General features: G+C 34.3%; 2 protein-coding genes across 2 annotated transcripts in view; both read left to right on the top strand.

Moving 5' to 3' along the window:
* Window positions 1-25,272, top strand: part of LOC123678954 (basement membrane-specific heparan sulfate proteoglycan core protein-like) — a 308,827-nt gene that overhangs the window by 227,885 nt on the left and 55,670 nt on the right. The gene's annotated exons all lie outside the window — the stretch shown is intronic.
* On the top strand, window positions 15,088-15,927 carry LOC123678963 (ATP synthase subunit s, mitochondrial-like). The gene has a single exon (XM_045616254.1). The coding sequence runs from the start codon at window positions 15,146-15,148 to the stop codon at window positions 15,707-15,709; it is 564 nt and encodes a 187-aa protein (XP_045472210.1). The 5' UTR covers window positions 15,088-15,145; the 3' UTR covers window positions 15,710-15,927.

Here is a 25,272-nt window from a genome sequence, read left to right as displayed (position 1 = left end):
GGTGTTAAATCACAAGATCTTGGAGGCCAATTCACAGGTCCAAAACTTGAAATTAGGCGGTCACCAAACGTGTCTTTCAATAAATCGATTGTGGCACGAGCTGTGTGACATGTTGCGCCGTCTTGTTGGAACCACAGCTCCTGAACATCATGGTTGTTCAATTCGGGAATGAAAAAGTTAGTAATCATGGCTCTATACCGATCACCATTGACTGTAACGTTCTGGCCATCATCGTTTCTGAAGAAGTACGGACCAATGATTCCACCAGCCCATAAAGCTCACCAAACAGTCAGTTTATCTGGATGTAACGGTGTTTCGACATACACTTGAGGATGAGCTTTCCTCCAAATGCGGCAGTTTTGTTTGTTGACGTAGCCATTCAACCAGAAGTGCGCTTCATCGCTAATGGACGTAGTGCGCGATACGTATTCCACACAAAACCATTATTTTCGAAATGAAATTGCAATATTTGCAAGCGTTGTTCAGGCGTGAGTCTATTCATGATGAATTGCCAAACCAAACTAAGAATAAATCACTTGACAGCTGCTGAATCGGTCGCCATCTTGTACAATAATGCCAACTTGAAGTTATATACCTCGAAAAAAACACCCGTTGCAATAAGTATACCAAAAAACGTGAATAAAATGACTCCATATTCGGATTTTTTGATCTTGTGAAGAATTGCGAATCCAGTTTTTTCAGTCGAGGGGTTATTCCGCTCTCCACTGTGGAATCCCCTCCGCAGACAGGCCATCATCGGGGTAAACTAATGTTGATGGACCGTGAAGTAGAAGCTCCAACATTTGTTTTGTGAAAAGTTCGCCATTATGCTAATGAACCATGATGATCCGTATCGTGTCTGTCTGCGATATTCCCTGAATACACCGCTACCGTTTTTAGTAGCGTTATAAATGACTTCGTAATAACATAAATATGCTTTTCTTATTTTATTTAGTCAAACGTCGAAATTGATTCAAATTGGTCGTTTGATGGATCCTTCTTTTCCACATCACGAACACTTTCTGGGTCCTCTGTCGACATCGCACAACTCTCGAGGTAGGAGATATCGATTGGACGGGTTCATGAAAAAAAATCACTTACAGCGATGTTACGAGAAAGTTTCGGCGTATTGCAGACTTTGACAACTCACGAATGTTGTACTTTATGAATTATGTGGAATGTTTGTTATGGGACCGGCTTACTCGTCGCTGCGATCACATTTCATTGAAACTTATTCATTTTCATGAATAGATATTAGCGTGACAAAATGGTGAATGCGCTAGGTTATGATTTCTTCAAATAAATCATCGGAAAGTTTTCATTTTACAATTTTACAATATAAGAAACCTTCGCTGCAGTATACTTAGCTATATCTTAATGTTTCATAAGGAATGAATGAATGTTGTACTAGTGTATCAAGGACAAACAAACATTCGTTTTTTCGTACTCATACCAGAAAAAAAGCAAGCTATTACTAAGCGTAAATGTCCGTAATTTTCGAATCATGGCTCCAGTGTTATTTCGAAGATTAGGTTTCAAACATAGAATGATTCTTATGAATTTAAGTGATATTCACAATGAAATACATACTATTGAATAATATTAAAAGGATCTTCACGGATTGAAACGTTTAAATTAATAACGGAAACGAGATTGTTTTTTGGCGGCCTTCTTTAATTTCACTTTTATATATTTTCTATAGAATTAAAAATTGGAAATAAAATTATTTTATTTTCTATTTTCAATGAAACTCTGAGATGAAGCAGAAATATAATACCCAAAGCAAATCCTATTTAAATGCTATATTGTTAAAGAGGTCAATTCATAATGTTATAGTCATTTTAGCATTTTTTTACAATAGTTTGCAGAAAACGTTCCACATTGTCTTCACCGTTACTTCTTTATATTAGGTCTCGCTTTCTTTCTCATATTGACCGCTCAATCTTTTAGTATCAACTTCAATTCTTCTAAGCTTCTATGTTCATTCAATTCATATTCTCGTTCGCAGCAAATATCCATAACCATTGTCCAAATTTATTTGTGATTGTATGTTGTATTCCTAATAATTTTTCTTTGATTAGCGCATTTATACTTTGTTAAACTTTCAAAATGCACATTGCTAAAACGTGACGTTTCGAATTTTTTTTGGAATGAAGTTGTCAAACTCAATCGTGATTGATAATTGCACTAAATGCAATTATCATATAATTGCACTGAATGCAATTATCATATAATTGCACTGAATGCAATTATCAGTGTGATATTGACATGATTGGGTGAAATTGTTTCATATCACACAAAATGATGAAATTTGATTGATTGTTGGAACTGTCAAAAAATTTCTAGATAGCTCTCCTGCAAACATTTTTAAGAGTTTGATATCTGAAAAATATCCATCAGATGCGGCTGAAATTTTGTGTACACATATAATTATATATTTTTCAGAATCTTTGGGTATTCTCATCTCAATAAAAAATATTAAAAGAAGTTCTAGGAGCTTGTATAATATATAGCGCATTCGCCATTTTGTGACTTGTATAGTGCGAATGAAATACAATACTAAAACTAATATTTATTGATATGAAATAAACTAAATGAATAATGAAATTCGTAAAGAGAGAATGATTGAAATATTGCGAACATTCTTCAGTTCAAAATATAATGTTGTGGTTAAATGATATTGTCCATTCGAATTAGATGACACAATAATAAACACTCAAGTATACAGCGACCAAGACAATGAATGAACAGAACTTTAGGGAGTTTGCTCTGAGCTGAGTCATCTTGAGGTCAGGAGATTGATGACAAGAAGACATTAACACAAGAAACGTCTCAGGCAAGAGAGTGAAATCCCTTTCTCGAAGCGTTAGCAGGTCCTTTTCTTTTCATGACGTGCAAATTAGTTACAATTTCCTCAACTATGGGTTTGAATTCTTTCTTGCGTCATTTGTTCGACATTGTAGTTGAAATGTTTGTTCACCTGATTTGTTATGAATTTTGCCACGTTTTCTGCTTTAGCTATTCGTATTATTGCCAGAAAGCAATTGATTCTCACAGAATTCATTGCCTGAGTTGAAATAATAATGATCCAAAAAATGATGAGGAAAGCACTGAGTGCCAATTGTACCCTTGTGGCGAAATGATGAAGCGATGGGTTCGGAGAACGAGCGCTCAAAAATAGTTCAATTCATACAAACGATCCATTAAATTTGAAGGTCATATCTCGCGTGGATGAGAGTTATAATTCCGTTGTGTCAATAAGCAATTACTTCTATAAATTCATTAGAAGTATTCCGTGCCAACCATATGCAGTATAAACTCGGGGTTCAAGAGCTAACAAAACACCACTGGCGGCTCGTTAAAAGAGTCGAGGAAGACTCAGCCTCCACAAACAACTAAGCGCTTAAGTTGAATAAAATACTCAAAGGATAGAATTGAAACTATCGTCTAGGATGCAGAGTTTAGCTTAGACACAGCTGAAGTATAAAAATACTCAAAAAGATCATTGAAATGAAATGCCTAATATTTCTATCACAACAGATCCAATTTGTATGAGATTGTGCCTAAAATACCATTTTCAATCCTCATGCGACTAAACATAGGAAATTCAAGCAAAATATCGAAAAAAACCTAATATTTCAGTGGCAACACATCCTAGTGTGTTCAAATTTTTCAAGTGAATAACAATTTTCAATCTTTTTTCAAAATTTCGTATTGATGGCGTTATCAGGATTCAGGATCATATCGAAAATTTAAGCAGAACTACACAAAAAAGTGAGAAAAGCGCTAAACGTGATACCAAAGCATCAATTGCGCAATTGGAGACCAATCGAGTGTAAGCAGTTGAAGGGTCTACATAGGCCCTATTAGCGAGTTTTGAAAAGCTCTCTTTCCTGGAAAAAAAATTACGAATTTCTAGCAGAGATATATTGGACGAGTGTCGAAGTCGGGATCATCACGAACAGACACCTTGTATGAACGTTGGCTTAGTCCAAATTGGTCGCCTGATTTAGTTGGTCCTAACCCTGTTATTTTAACTTCAACATTCTTTATTTATTAGAATTTATTGACTGAGAAGATTAAACTTCGATGATCCTAAAAACTTTTGCCTCTTCCGTTCGAATGACCACGAGCCGCCGCTGCAAAACACTCAGAGATCATTCGTCGGCTCCACCCCACGAAGATTGGACGATTAGGGGCAATCAACAAAGGGCAAATCATATTCATTATGCTCTTTTATAATTGCCCACTTCCACGTTCGTGCTTACGCTTTTGGCGTGATTAAAAAATTCATTTTCGTTTGTCACTCTCGTTGCGTTTCCTGAATTCATTTTCTGCGAACTCTTGATTTATCGCATTTCACATTGACTCTCGTCTCTGATTCTCATCGATCCTTGTGTGAATGCTCGTATTTTTTTCGATATTTTGATGGAATTTGATGGTTTTTTTATGGGTACGTTGAAAGCTTTTTAGTAATGAAAGTACACACAAATTATGGCTGGTTATTCTTCTCCGTCACAGATGAATTCAGTTTTAATTGTCTGCGAGGTTGAATTTATGATTCGTTCAATTCGGTCGATTAAAATCTGACTTGATATTATAGGTAGAGGGTTTTATATTTTTTAATAACGATGGAATTCGTTTTCCATGTTTTGCAACAGCCATATTCATTGTAAGTCTCCAGATCATAAGGGTTCATTCACGAGTGCAGTTATTAATGATGTTCAACTGAAGATACTAGAATTTCAAGTTTTAATAAAATAATGTCCTATGGACTTAGATGAGTTCAATTAAAACAAAATTCTTCTAGGAGTGCTCACATTGGCCTAGGTACGTGGTAAAGAAAAAATAGATATTACGATCGAATTAAATTTTTCTGAATATTTTATGAGATTACTCAATTGTATGAAGTCCATTCGAATCATTGTAATTTTAAATTACTCAAAATTTTACGAATTCAATTTTAATTTCCATTTAAATCATTGGAATTTTATATTACTTCAAATTTTACAGATTCAATTTCAATTTTTGTATTTTTTAAGATTAGGTATTTTATGTAAGCTCTGAGATTCCTAGAGATCTCACAGAGACTTAGTCGTGGCAAGATGAAAAATAATAAAATACAATGAAATGAAAAACAAATATGCCAAAACCGAAAACTTTTGTTTGGATTATGGATAATTCAAAATTGACTAGAACCCTGATTTATTCATTTATCAAGAGTGTGAAAGAGTCACAAAGAGATCATTCTGAAACTGATGACCTAACAAAAACTTCTGAAAGATTAGCGCTTCATTCAGAACGGCGTCTGAATCAAACAACATAAAATTTTATTGCTACCAGACGTCTAGTAATAATAATTATTTTAATGGATGCATGTATTACGAATGGTACTTTACGATTAGAGGCAAGCAAATTAGGATCAGATCACGTTCGTTACAATATTGAAAAAAAAATTGGAATACAGTCTAGTGTATAGTATGTATAATGACAATTCTCAGACCTCGCGTTTAATACTATGAGAAAATGGGTGATAATTAGGTTATCAAAAGAAATCGTCCTGACATATACATTCATACTTCCGTATTGTATATCTGAGAAGTAAAAATAAGGAGTATGATCGACCGGATTATAATAATAAAAAAATTCATTCGAACATAATTTTTGCCTGGTATTATTAGTTGAAGTTCTCAAGCTCTTAAAAAACACCCTATATACTATTTGAAACTCCTGGGGGACTATTAATAAAAAACATGAAGTGACGACGTTTCTTAACAAATGAACACAAGTCAGTAACTTAATTTCTTCATGTTCTATCAAGTTTCTGAAAACTATGAAACTTTTCCCTGGATAGAAGTGAACGATCACTTAATCATCACTTGCCGTAATTGGAAACATCCACTCCCAATCGTCTAAGCTAGGTCAGTTCCACGCCAACTTTGGATCATATCAACTGTTTCAGAAAATGTGAAATTTTTCCACTTACGATAAATTTCTATCGCTCCACAACGAACATAATCTAATATTATCTAACATCACGACGGTCTTGGAGAAAACTTACTTCCTCCTACGGTCATTGAGAAGTTTTATGGATAAACAAACATCGCAACGTACATTGAGATTTTATCATTTAAATCCCGAAAGGAAGCAACGTATTCCACGATGGCATTAATGTGCAACTCTGGTCTCGCTATCGCCTCTGCGATCTCTTATATCCACGTTTTTCCGAGGTCTATTAAATATGAGTGACATTTACATGTGTGCGTATTTAGCAAACAAAGGCTCATTTATCAGATTTCATATTTTGAAGCATTAACTTCTCATTCTCGGTGATAATGGTGTTAAGCCTTAGGTTTTCCGAATGTTCGTCGTGTCTAGATGAGAGAGTTTTCTCAGATTGTGCCTTTGCGTCAAAAATATCATGAATTATATTATTTTTATTTCTTCTTTTCTCCGAAAATGTTTGATATCTTTTGAAAAAGTTTCAACTGATATTTTCCTGACAAAAAATCGTTTTTTTTTATTTTGAAAATATGGGGTAAATATAATTTGTCCTTAGTATTCCATTTTCATCAATTTTGTTAGGCCCAACCATAAAATAATAAACATAAATAGAGGAAGTAAACGCAATTTTTACATGTCCCCAACATGGTTAGATTACGTTTTCGGATTGTGATATATTTTCAAATCCACAATTTTGATATATCGTTATGAATATATATTATATTGAATGAAATTTATTTATATGAGTGATTCCCCATTAAAGATGCAAATTCGAATATTTGGAACTCGATTTCAACTCTGAGGACTCATGATTTCTAATACTATAAATGAGCATAGAGAATTCAAATGGGCAAAATTATTCAGTGAAACTAGGTTTATCGAAGAAATGTAACATATTATATACTTTACAGTAGGTTTAAGTATAGTTATATGGAAATAGTACCCTTTTCTTGTAATGTTTGGTATGTAGCACCATTCGTTATCTTTATTCATAATTGTAATTCTTTTTTCGTTTTGAGATATTCAAACGTGTTCAAAAACACCTGGAGGTTTCATGGGTTACTTGGAGAATATTGTACTCAAAAAAAAATTTTCCGAGAAAGCTGATTTGAAAACTAAAAATTCAAAAATAATTGCATACGGAATAGTTGTTTTGAAAATAACCTTCGGACCCTAAGCTTAAGAAGCACCTAATTAAGATATTCATGGTATGCTTACAGTAGTAGTTTCAGCTAACCTAACAGTCATACAAAATCACATGATTTTATAGCGTTAGTTCCGACGAAAAAAGATGGAATCTATTTTGAGGGTTGCACCTTCAAAGTGCTTTTTCTCTTTCGAAAAATATTTTTCAAAAAAATATAACTTGGCCTCCTCCCCATATTTTTGATTGTAATGTAATTGGTGGTGAATTATTGATTTGATATGATATTCAAAATTTAATACTTCATAAACAATTGGCAGGAAGTTTCTTTAGGATACAATATAAACAAGAATTGAAACTTCTGATTGTTCACAGACACAGAAGGCGTGTTTATTCGTGAAGTGGAATCATTCTCATTGGGATTCCATAATTTTCATATGATAACGTTATTGTTATTGATGGTGCAATGCGATGGTTATTTTTTCCTATAATTCCTTTTTAAGCTTTCATAAATCAGTTAAATGCTGAGAAGACCAGATTTCTTGTTATAAATAGAAATATTTGGTGTATCTCCACTGACAAAAAACAAACAAAACACTACAAACATACAGAGACACAGAATAGTGGATAAATTGCTGGTGCTGCAGTCGAAAAATCTAGGTTCAAAGTTATTATTTTTATTTTGTTATTCCCGTTTTTCTTTTTTGAATTAGTTGGAATATTCTACGAGATCGAACGAAATGATAAAGCTCAGAGTAAAATTGCAGTATTTTCGTTTAGAATAACAGAATAACACTTTATGCCTGTTTTCCATCGACCAACATTCATATTAATTCAATATGCTTTGTGCGGGAGTTCTCATTTCGTCGCAAATGAGTTGTATTAACATTTTAATAAAACGATATACCGTCATGAAAATCTGCTTTCAGATCGGAAACTGTGTTAGTTGATCAGCTTTCATTCCATAAAGTTTTCATTCGAATGCTATGCGGATTCAGAGCACTGATTACCTGAGGCAAATTAGATTTCCTTCTCTTCCATCGTCAGCTATCCGCAAAAATGTTAAAATGAGGGACGTTCTTCTTGAATTGTCCTTGAGAGGGAACACCATCATGTGGCTGCTCAGTTCTAAACGAAATTGGAAATATTTATTTTTACAAATCACCAATTTTTATTTGGTTTCCACTTAATTGTCATGTTCTACTCATCAGAAAGTAAATATTTTCAATTTGCGAATGGAAAAAGAATTTTTTTTTTGTTACTTCGTTTTTGAAAAAAAAATTCTCTGATATATTTTTTGAATATTCATCAAGAAAAACCTACCAAAAATCATTACAAAAGAGGTAAAACTGTAATTTCGTGAAAATAATAAACTTACGTGGAAAGACACGTGGTGGTAATCCTTCTTGAAGCCTTCTACATACATGCATGAGAGACGGTCAACTTGACTTGAACATAACGGGTGTTTTTTTTTCGAGGTATATAACTTTAAGTTGGCATTACTGTTCAAGATGGCGACCGATTTAACAGCTGTCAAGTGATTTATTCTCAGTTTGGTTTGGCAATTCATCATGAATAGACTCACGCCTGAACAACGCTTGCAAATAGTGCAATTTTATTTTGAAAATAATGGTTCTGTGCGGAATACGTATCGCGCACTACGTCCATTAGCGATGAAGCGCACTTCTGGTTGAATAGCTACGTCAACAAACAAAACTGCCGCATTTGGAGTGAAGCTAATCCAGAACGTTACAGTCAATGGTGATCGGTATAGAGCCATGATTACTTACTTTTTCATTCCTGAATTGAACAACCATGATGTCCAGAGCTGTGTTTCCAACAAGACGGCGCAAAATGTCACACAGCTCGTGCCACAATCGATTTATTGAAAGACACGTTTGGTGACCGCCTAATTTTACGTTTTGGACCTGTGAATTGGCCTCAAAGATCTTGTGATTTAAAACCGCTATACTACTTTCTGTGGAGCTATGTAAAGTCATTGATCTATGCGGATAAGCCACAAACCCTTGACCATTTGGAAGACAACATTCGCCGTGTTATTGCCGATATACGGCCACAAATGTGATTGTGAAAAGGACTGATTTTATCAGTTTATTGAGAAATTTTTTAATAGAGTTCATCGAGATCTACTTTATGTCTTAGTAATGGCTTCCAGAAATCGAAGAGTATCAGTTAATCTTTCGTGAGGAGTAAATGCAGTAAATACATAGTAATTTCTCATGTGCTGACATCCATTCTTGCTTTTCTTCTAATAAATGTAGCAGCTGTAGGAATAAGTATCTCACTAGAAGCCATTTCTGTAAGCTACTGTTCAAAGTACTGAAGTTGTAGAAGTCGGCAAATAAATTGGTACAGTTGGTACCAATAAATGAATGTGTGAAGTGAATATTTCAACCTTTCCTATAACCAATATTTTGGTCGCTAGCTCTTTCCATGAAGAATATAAAACGCTTTTCAAAGCCCCTGCAAATTCATAGCGGGTGTTGTTTGAAGACGTGATTCGATTGTTCTCTAATAAGCTGCAATTTTGTTACGAATTTGGATTCAAATATAATTTTGATGTATCATTTCAATGACGTTTGAAATCCTCTTAAATTTCCAATCGTTCAAAATGTTTGGAATTCAAAAATTGAATGAAGAGAAAATGTCTATCCATCATGCGAAGCTTTTCTCCGCAACTGTGTGAACTAAAATATTGGAATCTGGTAAAATGAATCCGTCAGTATATTATGTTGATCCTTTCCATACAAAAATCAAATCCATCAGGCTAAAAATTAAGGAAAAAAAATCAAAAATTATTGAAAGTTTATGTGTATAGTGTGTATAGATAAAATGATACCGTATAAAGTACTCCTCACTGCGTTACCTTTTCCAGTCAAAATAAATCTGAATAGGGGGAGAATTAACTAAAAAATGTCGTCTATGAATTATTCTTACATTTCGCTATTTATTCACTAATGAGCACTTATTTTGATGAAATAGTTCAACAATTTCGAAACGTTATCGAAGCCTATATCATTCGATGATTGAGTGACAACTGAAATGACATAAAAAATGTCAAAAAATAATAACCGGTGTTGTTATTATAACATGTATGTACTATTCCTTTAAGTAGATATTACGTATGAAATCTGTCTGTTGATATTTGCAATATTGTATTTTCGATATTGGCTGAGTTCTAACGAAGACAGCCAAAAATGCAGATCCGGTGTAAAGCCGTGCCAGTGACAATTATGAATACATGATCTATTTTACTCACGGAGTAACTACAAAGAGACATGCCTGTGCATAAATTGGAAATAAACGTTGTCTATCAATTATACAAAGTTTCCTTCTTTGACTTCAATGACAATCAACTGAATATGATTTACCCTGAATCAATATTTCCTTTACATGCATTTTTATTTTATTAATGTAGAATTTCCAGGAATAAAGATTATAAATGCAAACGGATTTGGATGCAAATTACCCTCAAAACACAAATGTTCTCGAGAAGATAACGTCGAAATCCAATCGTTTATCAAAGGAACAACTTTTCCTGTTGAAATAGAAGCTAAGCAGCATCATCTTCTAAAAGAATCAACGTTTACCTAATATCCAATTCTCTCTTCAGAAAATGAAGTTGTCAACTTTATTATAGCCAAGACCCTTATTTCACAAGCGACATTCATTTTAACTTAACTTATTCAATACCTAATATATGTCTGCTTTGAAGACGTTTCAAGAGTTGAGTGCGCCTATTTATACTACGGAGGCAAATAGGTATAAGGTAAACTATAGAGAAATTCAGTCCTTCCAGAATTACTGAGAATGAAGAGGCTAAGTATAGCGAAGTTTCAAATTCACACAGGGCAGGTTTGTTTACAAAGGAAAGTCATTTGATGAATCATTCCTTCGAATTTACAATCTTTCGTAGTCCTTAAAAAGATTCATTAACTTCAAAGGGCCGATCGGATTGGATCAACAAGTGGTATTAAATAGACAGGAGGCTTGAAATGCGCCTAGGTAACTTTTTCTTGAAGTCGTTATCATCTACTCCAATTTAAATCCACCTACTTATTATCGTTTTTCCGGCAACAATGTTCTCTTTTTGAAACGGTAATCTGTTGGAAGCACTTGGAAGAAATAACCTACATAAATACCAGCTGACTTTCATGAGTTGAATCTGTCAAACATCTCGAAAAGGAGACATTTTTCTGAAAGATGTTTCACTCAAAAAAATCAAGCAGTATAAAAAAAATGATCAATAAAATAGATTATGCATGTGACATTGCGGCTGTAGGAATCTTTGAATAGATTATTTCCACATCTTTACTCCATTTGTTCATAAAACAATTTTCTCTATTAAAGTATCGTAATGAGTTCATTACAGTTCTAAAAACAGTGGTTTAATGAACTCATAACAGCATTGTTTTCAGTTTTCAGTTTCAGCTTCTTCGTCGCTCGTTTTCGAATTTCGCATTCGTGTTGGTATAGGAGCCCATTCTGCAACTTGTTTTAAAATATAACGGGATTTTTGTTTCGCGGTATATAACCAAGATGGCGACCGATTAAACAGCTGTCAAGTGATTTATTCTCAGTTTGGTTTGCCAATTCATCATGAATAGACTCACGCCTGAACAACGCTTGCAAATAGTGCAATTTTATTTCAAAAATAATGGTTCTGTGCGGAATACCTAACGCGCACTACGTCCATTTTATTTTGTTTAGCGATGAAGCGCACTTCTGGCTGAATGGCTACGCCAACAAACAAAACTGCCGCATTTGGAGTGGAGCTAATCCTCAAGTGTTTGTCGAAACACCGTTACATCCAGAAAAACTGACTGTTTGGTGCGCTTTATGGGCTGGTGGAATCATTGATCCGTACTTTTTCAAAAACGATGATGGCCACGACGTTAGTCAATGGTGATCGGTATAGAGCCATGATTACTGATTTTTTCATTCCTGAATTGAACAACCATGGTGTCCAGAAGCTGTGGTTCCAACAAGACGGCGCAACATGTCACACAGCTCGTGCCACAATCGATTCATTGAAAGACACGTTTAGTGACCACCTAATTTCACGTTATGGACCTGTGAATTGGCCTCCAAAATCTTGTGATTTAACACCGCTAGACTACTTTCTGTGGGACTATGTAAAGTCATTGGTCTATGCGGATAAGCCAGAAACCTTTGACCATTCGGAAGACAACATTCGCCGTGTTATTGCCGATATACGGCCACAAATGTTGGAAAAAGTCATCGAAAATTGGATGTCCAGATTGGACTACATCCGAGCCAGCCGTGTCGGTCATATGCCAGAAATCATATCTCAAATGTAATGCCACAAGATTATCTTGCGGATAAATGAAATTCATGTCGATCGAATAATCCATCGTTGTTTTATTGCAATTTAAAGTTCCATAGCTCTAAAAAAAACACCCATTACTATTATGTATGTCCGTTTGTCTTTTGTGTACACCTACACTACTTGTTCGATTATCATGAAACATTGGATTTTTATTGAGTACAATAACACCAAGGTTTATAGAAAAGTAGAACGCCAGAGTAGACATTTTTTCATCATTTACCGATATAAATCTAAACCGGCGCATTCGCCATTTCGCAATATCTCGCTTATTGGATTGGGTCACCATGAAATGGTTTTTATAAAAAAATTATCGCAAAATGGTAATAAATGATTGCCATAACGAGTCGAATCAAGTTCTTCTCCTTAAGAGATCGCATCAACTAAAAAGCCCTCATAAAAAATTTTTCAATTTAAGCCATACCAACGTTGAAAACGTCCGAAACTCTAATCGCTAGGTAACATTATATATTTCACTAGAATTGACTGTTATTGTGAATAACGGCTTACAGCTCTGTAACTGTAACCTCAACCCGATGATTCGATTACCGGAAAATTCGAAATATGGAAATTATTGTTCGATGCCGAGGAGCTCAGGGTCATTACCATTTTTGATTACTCTTCGTCCGTGCTCTCATTTTCCAATCCTTCAAATATACACCAAGATCATTAGCACAAAATGAGAGTAATAATTAGACCCCTGAGTGTTCTAGGGTTTCCGAAAAAATGATAGCCAAGAGAAGAGTAAAAATATCCCACAATTAGTGGAAGCTCTCCAGTTTCCTCATTAATCGGCAGAGTTCACTTGCCAACTTCAAAAGGTTAAATTATTCAACAATATATTTTCAGGAAGCTACTGTTTGATTGGGGGTTTATCCGAATAGCAACGAATGGTTTTGTTGTGCCTATATTATGTTACGCAGCCATCAATGATTTGAATATTACATTGTGTATTTACTAGGAAAAGCGATACAATGTAAATTCTTGGCCGAGGCATTGAGTTGAGACCAACAAACGATGTACTTTGGGAATGTGCTTTGACTACGACGCACACCTACTATTTTTTTATACATATAACAGGCCAATTGAAAAGTCCCTGGTCTACCATAGTAAAACTCATTTTTTTGGCAAAACTCGATTTTTTTATTCAACATAGTTGCCTTCGAGGGCGATACAGCTATCATAGCGATCTTCCAACTTTTCGATACTATTTTTGTAGTACGATGTGTCTTTCGCTTCAAAATAGGCCTCAGTTTTGGCGATTACTTCTTCATTTTCGCTAAATTTCTTTCCAACGAGCATTCTTTCGGGGTCTGAGAACAGGAAAAAGTCGCTGGGGGCTAGATCTGGCGAATAAGGTGGATGCAGAAGCAATTCGAAGCCCAATTCGCATGCAATTTTGCCATTGTTTTCATTGATTTGTGACGCGGCGCATTGTCTTGGTGAAACAGCACCTTTATTTTTCTCTTCAAATGGGGCCGTTTTTTAACGATTTCATCCTTTAAATGATCCAATAACCCTATATAATAACTGCTGTTGATGGTCTGGCCCTTTTGGAGGTAATCAATGAATATTATCCCTGGCGCATCCCAGAATACTGATGCCATAACCTTGCCAGCTGACTAACACGTTGTTGCTTTTGATCGATTGTGCTTTCTCATGTACAAATATTCGTACACATATTCGATGTACACGTTCAGATGATATCTTCAAAATCTCTGCTATCTCGATCAACTTACGGTCATTCAAAATTATTATGTGAACTTTTTCGATGTTTTCGTTGGTGACTGCGTTCGCCGTCTCTGGTGCTCATTTCACCAGGTTCAAACTTAGCATAACAATCAATGATGGTTGATGTTCCTGGTGCAGACCCCAGAAACTCTTCATCAAGCTAAGATTACGCTTCAACTGTATTTTTTCCTTCCAAAGCAATATTTTATCAGCACACAAAATTTTTTTTCGAATAACAAAAGTAGCTACACTCACAACGCAATATATCACATACTAATGGTAGAACTGCTGTCAAATTTTGACACATATTGTTTGAAGGTTGGTACTAACTAATAATTATAAGGATTCAATACTAGCACCTCCATCTGTGCAGCAGATGGGGACTTTTCAATTAGCCTAATAATGAGAATTTTTCATTAAAAAACGATCTTCAAATACAATCCCAGTGCCTAAGAAATAGTTGCCTTGATAATCGATTTCAAGTCGAAGAAAAAATATGAATACTTCCTTTTTGTTTAATATTTCATTTCTATACATTCATTTTATTCAAAAGACCTTGTTATTATTTGTTGATTTAACCTCAAAACACAACATTGACAGAACGACTACGTGAGTGCCATAAAAAAGATGCAGAAATCAAGATATCATTGAAATCCGAGAAGGCTGGTCCCTTCAAGAGTAGCCAATTTAATCTTGAGATTTTTCAAGATTATGTGGGCACACCAGTGTTTTAGACATCTTGGCTATCACAATATCAAACTGTCAGTGCTGTGTTTAAGAGATTGCACAGAGTAATAAACATGTTTATTACTCTATGGGTGGTAATAACTCAAATGTCATTTGAATGTCAGACCAAGTTTATCTCCATCAAAAAGTATAAAAGAAAATCTAAAATTTCGATGTCCTTATTTTTGAAGACTACACTCAAAACAGTTACCAGTTGCAAAAGACATATCTTTCACTTCATCACATTATCTTTCAATCAAGTAGATCACGAAAGAAAAAAACTCGTAGGACCGGATAGAATTTGTGCAGAATGGATTTTAAAAAACGGTGGTGCAATAAGATGGTTAGGTGATAAGGAGTACATCACAGATTATAATTTGCTACCACCTGAACGTACTAAGAAGTTCTTAGAGGCAATGGATGCTACCAATTCTTCCATAAGTCATCAGGGTTTTTCACATTTTTTAGGATGCAAAAATATAAGAGAGGTCATTCTTAGGAACTGTACGTACATTGAAGATGAGGCAATTAAAGCATTAGAACCTTTACAAAATAGTCTGACTCATTTGGTGATCGAAGATTGTCCTAACTTGACACTTGATGGACTCTCATTCATACTGAAACAGAAGAGACTCAAACGGTTGATTTTGAGGGATTTTTTGTACATAGATCAAAACGAACTCGATAAATTCATTCAGAAAACTAGTTTGGAAATACCATCTTGTGTAATAAATTGATAAATTTAAATTGTGTAGAAGTGAAATATCCCAAAAATCACGGTATGATTATTCAATGAATATGTTCCAATTGAATCTGATGGAATTATATTGTGGAAGATTTTTGTTTGCAAACATTATTGTAGCATCAGCTAATGAATGGTGACTCGTTGCATGGAAAGAATCAAAAATTGTATTAATTTTATATGTTACCATGAATTAAATCTATAAATCTATCAGTACTGTTTACATATATAAAACGGATCATATTTCGTATAATTGAAAAAGGGAAATAATTGATGAAAATGGCAATGTGAAAATTACTAACAGGCTACATTGAAAACCTTTTTCACAGTTCATCGTTGAGTTTGGTAATTTCAACGTCATCAATAATAAATAAAAACTGAAATATAATCACGCAATAATTCTGTCTATATCTCACTAGCAATCATTGTTAATCATAGACGGATGACGAATTTATTCATTGGCGATGAAAATTGAAGGAAAAAAATTCTCACACGTCCATGCGTGGTACTGAACAAAAACGATAGAAGAGATTAGGAAGGTCATTGATTTTCTCAGGGGAATGATTCAATCACTTTCCCAATTTACGAAAGTAGTTCTTATTGGACAGAGCGAGGAACAAGTGTGGAAAATTGTATTCGATGGACTTTCAGCATCCGGCGAAGCAACAAACAAAATCATGGAATTCAAGGTGTTTCTTCATCGAATAACGCAATATTTCGGCCCTAAATGAAATGGTGTTGGATTGTCTTGATTTAATATATACACGGTATCTTGCAATTCCAATTTGTGCTGAACTTTTTATCGAAATTAATTTTGTTCTCATTTTGCTGTTTCATAATATTTATTACATTTAGAATTGAAAAAAAAGTCAGAAATAATGATTGTCATTATTCCCAAGAAATATTGTCCTAACATATCTGGCTATTATTGCCTACTTCACTCTACTTTATTCAGGAATGGTATTTGAATGTTTCTAATATCAGAATACTTTCATTTTATTCCTGCAATTAGTTGTACAATTCATCCACTTAATACATAATACACAAATCTAGAAGAGAATAAGAACTATAATTACCTCGTCATCATTATTCCCTGAGGGAATAATCTATGGAATTATTCTGCAAAATAAGGATAATATTATTGTGTATCAGTTGTTGATGAAATATATTGTTTGGTAACTGAATTATTCATAATGTGGCAGTATTTTAACGATGTGAAATAAGGAAGGCAGAAAACAGACTCTAATGTATATGTAGGTCAATTAGCGAAGATTCCTTCAACGACAGCTTCACACACGTCTCATTAACCTACCCAACCTTTGTACCCCGAACAGTTTATAAAGTTGTTAGAGTTCACAATTAAATTCAATAAACCTCTCTGGGGTTGTCCTTCGGTTGAAGCAATCATATATGCTGAAAATCACTTCTTCAGTGTCCTAAAAACATGAAATACGTTCGTCAGTTGGCATACGTGTTTTTCACTGTTTCGTTCACCAAAATGCTTGAAATGTAGAATAATTAGTGGTAAAAGAACAAATCTTTAAAACAATAACTCATGAATTTAACAAAAGAAAAGTAATTTCCGGAAAAAACTAAAAATCTTATAGAAAAACTACCATATTGTCCTGATATGACTCCTTCCGACTTTTCCTCCTTGAGCTCAAATTTTATAACTCCGAAGCAGTTATAAGCCAACAATATAAAGGGTGTTTTTTTTAGCTATAGAACTTTAAATTGCAATAAAACAACGATGGATTATTCGATTGACATGAATTTTATTTATCCGCAAGATAATCTTGTGGCATTACGTTTTAAATATGATTTCTGGCATATAACCGCCACGGCTGGCTCGGATGTAGTCCAATCTGGACGTCCAATTTTCGATAACTTTTTCCAACGTTCTGTGGCCGTATTTCGGCAATAACACGGCGGATGTTGTCTTCCAAATGGTCAAGGGTTTGTGGCTTATCCGCATAGACCAATGACTTCACATAGCCCCACAGAAAGTAGTCTAGCGGTGTTAAATCACAAGATCTTGGAGGCCAATTCATAGGTCCAAAACGTGAAATTAGGCGGTCACAAAATGTGTCTTTCAATAAATCGATTGTGGCACGAGCTGTGTGACATGTTGCGCCGTCTTGTTGGAACCACAGCTCTTGGACATCATGGTTGTTCAATTCAGAAATGGAAAAGTTAGTAATCATGGCTCTATACCGATCACCATTGTCTATAACGTTCTGGCCATCATCGTTTTTGAAGAAGTACGGACCAATGATTTCACCAGCCCATAAAGCGCACCAAACAGTCAGTTTTTCTGGATGTAACGGTGTTTCGACATACACTTGAGGATTAGCTTCACTCCAAATGCGGCAGTTTTGTTTGTTGACGTAGCAATTCAACCAGAAGTGCGCTTCATCGCTGAACAAAATAAAATGGACGTAGTGCGCGATACGTATTCCGCACAGAACCATTATTTTCGAAATAAAATTGCACTATTTGCAACCGTTGTTCAGGCGTGAGTCTATTTATTATGAATTGCCAAACCAAACTGAGGTTAAATCACTTGGCAGCTGTTAAATCAGTCGCCATCTCAAACAGTAATCCCAACTTAAAGTTATATACCTCGAAAAAAAACACCCGTTACTAAAGAATATCCACTGTAAGTTGATTCAAGGAAAAACTTTCGAAAAATTTTCTTGTTATTGATTTTTTCGTTGGCGTTTATTCTTATAGTTCCGAATGTCTAGACTTTCATGGTGAATCTCTAAATTTCGATAATAAAAATAAGTACTCATAATTCTTTTCATTTTATAGAAAATTGTACTATAATTAATTTTTACATCAAAGCATACCAAAAACAGTTTTATGCCTCCCAAAACGTCCCGAATATAACAGGATTTGAATCCCATGTTCAAAATACATTTCCGTGTAATATTGCTGTTTCATAACAAACCGGTTGGTCACACTGTGAATCTTTATCGAACACAGAAATCATAAAAATTGGAAGTAAGTTGAAGTAGTTGAAAAAATCCTCTCAAATACACAGTTTATCCCGTTGATTAATATCACAGCTTCAAGTGCGCCCGATGGTACTTAGTCCACGTCATGGTTACGCAACAATTTTAAACGCAATCTCTCTTTGATCAAACTACATACCGCACTTCAATTCAAACCATATGATTATCCCATGTTGGGAAGTAGATTATGAACGGGGAGAGACTTGAAGTGAGATTGACAAAAACGTTCTTTATGTATGCCGACATGTAAGCCACCTACATATCGAGTAGATGAAATATTAATTACATATTTAATGATTCCATTAGAGTCGTTGTGCTGTTGTGTCCATTAGCCATCATTTGCGCTATTGAAAGCTTGCCATCGAGCGGGTTAGGTTGAATCGATTTTTTTAGGATTATTGCAGATTATGCCCCACACCAAATATTTCAATTCGTTATTATTGTTATGCCAATTAGATTTACTGGGCAGGATTGATCTCAACAATGAACTGTGTGAGTGGTTTTTCAATGATTGAATTCTGTTATTTTCTTATTCCGTTATTTTATTTAAATGCTATTCTGCTATTTTTCATTGTAATTCCTCAATTATGTTATTCTGTGATTTTATCAATCTGGGATTTACTCTATATATTATGCTAGTCAGTTTTGTCATTTTTTCTTTATTTCTTTTTTTCATTTGCAATCTCGAAGGAATCTTCTGGAACATCTCGAAATTACAATATTATTGAAAACTGATGTAACCGCACGTTTGTTTACGGTTTAGTTCTTTTTATTATCTTCACTAAAGTGTCAGTATTCAAGTTTATTATCGAGGTGATAAAGAACTTGCTGATCTCTTAAATCGTAATATAATCACTGGTGTAGGTAAGTAGGAGAAAATATATCGTATGCCACTGAAACGAGTGAAAATTGATTTCAAAGTATCATTTTGCCAAGAAAAATTAAGTAATCTAAAAATTTTGGTAAATGTCCCAATTCCACATGTGTGAAGCAAATAAATATCAAACATAAATATAAGTATACATATAGAACAATCAAGGAAATGCAATTGAAATTATACATTCTTGTAAAATTTTTACTGTAAATAATATATTTACATTATGATAACTGATTATGAATTCATGGAGATGAGACAGAATTCTAAAATTAACAAACAGATTTATCTATGATATCAGCTTTCATCAATTTCATGTGATCAAGTAGCAGACAATACTATGTTGTTTAACATGCTTACGATGAAAGTATGATGCGATTCATCTATAAAATTTTAGATTTACGATGATGACACATTTGCACACAGACTGGAATCATCATTAAACTGCATTCCTCTGACATCATAGAGTCGAATGAACACTTATGACATTTGTCATTTCAAAAATGTATAATGATCTTTGCCATCTCGATTGAATATTCAGCAATATATTGTTTTGTAGATGGAGGAGTGTGCAGATTTAACAAACAGTTGTAGCTGTATAATAGTTTTCTATCACGATCTGTAATAGGGTAAAGAAGTAAAATAGCATTTTTCGATATATTTTTTTCAAAATTTCAGACTTCTGGATCTTCTTATATCGGCATTCAATTTTTATATTTACCTCTATAGGACTTGTGAAATTAGAGTATAGTAAATGGTTTTTCCAGTGGAGTCTATGAAATTGAGTGTTCTATGGAAAACAGTGCATGTCTGAAACTTCATTAAAAATTGTATGGTCTAACAATAGCTGTTTCATTTCCATTAATTTTCCGAGAAAGAAAATGAAAAATCAATTTACCGTACTTTCAGTTAAGCTTGTTCAATTTGTTTCACGGTCGATTTCAATTTCTGTTTGGTCTTTTTGACTAGAATTCGATTTAACTTTTTCACTGGTCGTATGAGCAAGATGAAAGATATCTGCATCCAGTTAGCATGATTGAATTCTTCATATAAATGTATTTTGTTATTCGAATAGAAAATAACTTATTTCAATTCTAACTATTTCGATGAATTATTAATAGAGAAAGCTTTATATTTTTTTCATAGGTATAAATATTGAAGATATCAATTTCAGGATAGCACTAATCACTTTATGATAATGATAAACTACTAATTGAACTAGTCTTAATTATATTTATGAAGTTCCAAAAGATGTCACCTTTGGTTGGTTGGATTTATGGAATTTTCGAAATAAAAAATATTGCATTGCTCTGTTTTAGTTATTTGTGATTCCTTGTACGTAATGATGAAAACATTTTGATTCAAATCATCCAGTAATCTATTTATTTTCAAATTGTTTTGAAGAAAGACTTCATTGAAATTGTAAGGTGACGGTTTTCGTTCATAAGTTCACACAGACACAGATTTCAGGAATCCTTTCAAAAAAATAAATTTTGAAAGCTCATTTAAATATTCCCACTTCAGATTTTGGGAAGTGTAAATTGAATAAAACTTCCAGTAATTCGTATTATATTTTGTTCAATAACAGTATATTCTGAAACAAGTTGCAGAATGGGCTCCTATTCCAACACGAATGCGTAATTCGAAAACGAGCGACAAAGGAGCGAGTTTTCGAACGCAAGAGTGTTTGAATTGCCTTCTGCAACGAGTATCAGACGATATTTTCTTTATTTTAGTAAAGTTTTGTGAAATATTGTCGAAATTCAATGAAAAATTAAGATTATAAATCCTAGTGACTTTTGTATTGTATCTTGGCAGTTGGTGTGACTGTTACGAAAATTGACAGATTACGGAATTTGAATATGAATTGTACGTTTCGAATTTTGAAATAATTCACAATTACGCATTAAATTCGTGAATTATATCTGACCAAATCGATTTAACACCACCAGAATTAAGAGAAAATGCGAATAATGTTGCAAATCATTCCACTATATCCAAATTATATTATATTGACAATTATTGACGTTTGTTGAAATTTGATAGGAATGTAAATCAGTAGAGACAACCACAAAACGAAAAATATAACTGAAAACGATGCTGTAATGGGTTCATTATAGCACTGTTTTTAGAACTGTAATGATCTCATTACGATACTGAAAAAAGAAAAACAATTTTTAGAATATGTATTGCTATGTTAACACTCGATTCTGTATTTTTGACCAAGAAGTTCTAGTTTTGATAATTTCTCAATTATATAATAATATAATTATATAATATAATTCAAAATTATTATAATGGTAAAAATATGTATTATTTTTTGAGATTTTTCATGTCCTTTATCGGTAGATTATGACATTCAATCATGGAAAGATACACGTCTAAAATACGCCCTACAGTGAGTGGATTTACTAAATAATGCCCATGAATTCTTCTTGAATTTTTCTCATTATCCACAACTGAGCACTGATTTTGATTAAAAAATTCAATAATTTCTGAACATTGCTGAAGCGTTTATCTTCGCGTGATTGAATGACAAATTTAAAAAAATATTTATGTTATATGCACACTATAATTCACCAAAGAATATTTCAAATGGACATATCTGCATATGGTGTATAATTCGAATTTTACCATCAAATATTTTATCATCCACAATCGTTTCTGATGATACCTACAGGAACAACATATCAAATCGTTCAAAAAAATGGATGGCCACCACCTATCATTCATTAGTAGAAAACGTACGGCCTCATTATTGATTGGTATGCGGTGAGACCATTCATTTCGCGTAAAACACAACAATGCACAACGCTTAAAAACGTTCAACTGGTCCGATTCGTTATTATTGGTTATTTATGAGGTAATTATTTTTCGCAAACAGAGATATTTACCAGTAAAAATAACCGTCTCGTTAAATGCAGTTAAAAGTATTGACAGTGAATAACCAGCGATTTATCCGATAAAAAAAAAATACGAAACCAGAAACGTTCGCATTGTGTTCACGCTGAACAGTTCGAATGAGATCTATTCGTTAGATCATGTAAATGGTGTGGGGTCGCCAGCATTATGTTACATATTTGGTGACAATTTTTTCAGCTCGCCCGTTTGCGCGGACAACAAATAGCTACCATGTTTCGAGAGGCGGGCTGATGAAAATCCATCGATAGCCGTTTATACTTTCCTACTACGTTCGCTAAGCTGCTTCGCGAATAAAGGAAGCATTTTTTTTAATTTTGAGAGGAATAGATTGAAGAGAACATTCAGCTCGGAATTGAAAATCGAGAGATTTGTTCATTGAATCTGATGTTGGGTGCGCATTCGCCAATTTGCAGATACACAGGGTGTTCCTAAATTGGAGGTACAATGGACAATGGAGGATTCCTTGGGAAATTTTAAGGAAAAAAGTCATTTGAACATGGACTCGCAAACGCTTTGTTTTCTAAAAACAGGTGGTTTCTAGTAGTCCTACATTTTTGTGATGCTTAACAGGCCAATTGAAAAGTCCCCGATCTACAATAGTAAAACACATTTTTTTTGGCAAAATTCGATTTTATTATTCAACAAAGTTGCCTTCGAGGGCGATACAGCAATTATAGCGATCTTCCTACTTTTCGATACCATTTTTGTAGTACAATGTCTTTTGCTTCAAAATAGGCATCAGTTTGGGCGATTATTCCTTCATTGGCGCTAAATTTATTTCCAGTGAGCATTCTTTTGAGATCTTAGAACAGGAAAATGTCGCTGGAGGCCAGATCTTGCGAATACGGTGGATGCAGAAGCAATTCGAAGCCCAATTCATGCAATTTTTCCATTGTTTTCATTGATTTATGACACAGCGCATTGTCTCGATGAAACAGCACCTTTTTTTTTCCTCAAATGGGGCCGTTTTTTAACGATTTCATCCTTTCTTTAGACGATCCAATAACGCTATATAATAATCGCTGTTGATATTAATCAATGAATATTTTACCTTGCGCATCCCAGAATACTGATGCCATAATCCTGCCAGCTGACTGTTGGGTTTTTCCACGCTTTGGATTCGGTTCATCGTGTGCAGTCCACTAAGCTGACTGTCGATTGGACTGCGGAGTGAAATGATGGAGTCATGTTTCATCGATCGTCACATATCGACGCAAAAATTCAGGTTTATTGCACTTAAACAGCTTCAAACACTGCTCAGAATATTTAACATGTTGTTGCTTTTGATCGATTGTGTGCTCGCGCGGCACCCATTTTGCACACAGCTTTCTCATGTACAAATTTTCGGTCATTCAAAATTATTTTGTGAACTTTTTTGATTTTTTCGTCGGTGACAGCCTCTTTTGGCCGTTCACTGCGTTCGCCGTCTTCGGTGCTAATATCACCACGTTTAAACTTAGCATACCAATCAATAATGGTTGATTTTCCTGGTGCAGACCAAGATTTTGCTTCAACTATATTTTTTCCCTTCAAAAAGCAATATTTTATTAGCACAAGAAATTCTTTTTTTGACATCTCTTTTCAAATAACAAAAGTAGCTACACTCTCAACGCAATATCTCACAAACTAATGGTCGTACTGCTGTCAAATTTTGACACGTATCGTTTGAAGGTTGGTACTAACTAAAAATCATATGGATTTAATACTAGCACCGCCATCTGTGCATCAGATGGGCGTCTTTTCAATTGGCCTAATATGTGAGCTTATAATTTTATCCAATGATCATGTAATCATAATTGATAATGTTCCTTGCTAGTATATTACAGATCGAGAATATATATTAATCAAATTTCAACACAGTGAAATAACATACAAGCATTGATAATGTGATAAAAATTAATTATCTGAAAGAATCTATCTGAAAAAATCGTCATCAGAATTCGATGCAATCACATAAATATTATTTTCAACTCTAGGGCTTAATAATTGTTCGCCCATGATTGCGGCATGACATTAAATAAAAACTGTACAAGCGTTTTTATCGTCGTTCAAGTAAGATTGAAAGAACCATACCAAATTTCAATTTAAACCATCCAAACACTCGAATTATAAATAAACTCCTTTTTCACCTTGTGCGCATACAGGGTGTCGAATGAGTAGAAAATCTGGGGATCACTCAACGTACGCCGCTTTGGAAACCCAAGTCCCTTCGAATTCCATCGGAAGGATGAGTGATACATAAGGTAATACAACTCAAGCCGAAGCGTTTGTTCTTTCCTACCTATATCGTATCGCACAAAGACTACGTTCTCTTCGGATTGGCCAAATATCGAATGCTGTAATGCAATACAGCCGATCGGCATCGTATATCGGGACGATGTATACCTAGAGATTTGAAGAGGTCGGTGTGATGTGAATTTCTAATAGGAATTCTTCGATTAAATATCATCAGCCGTTTGTCAGGACGATGAGAGATGGCTTCTTCAACGGTAGAGATCAAATTCATATGGATATTGAACAGTTCGATTATTTTGATACCAGGGTTTTTACTCCTCGATTTGGTTAGTTTCATTACCTACAGCTGTCACTTCTTTATTATCTTTCTTATGATTATGACCAGGTGTTGCATTTTGACATAGTATAGGCGTATTGCCATTCTGGCTCTCAATTCATGCCCTCTGTTTGGATTCGGTTGCTCTCGTTGGTTGGATTATGTGATTCTGATGAGCTCTGAAAGAAGCGAAA

This window comes from Harmonia axyridis, chromosome 4 (genome assembly GCF_914767665.1).
Source record: "Harmonia axyridis chromosome 4, icHarAxyr1.1, whole genome shotgun sequence".
Lineage (NCBI taxonomy): Eukaryota > Metazoa > Arthropoda > Insecta > Coleoptera > Coccinellidae > Harmonia > Harmonia axyridis.
This window is presented reverse-complemented; position numbering and strand designations above follow the sequence as displayed.

Bases quoted from the DNA above. Each gene is read 5' to 3' on its own strand.
- LOC123678963 (XM_045616254.1), top strand. From the start codon at position 15,146: ATGTCCTTATTTTTGAAGACTACACTCAAAACAGTTACCAGTTGCAAA.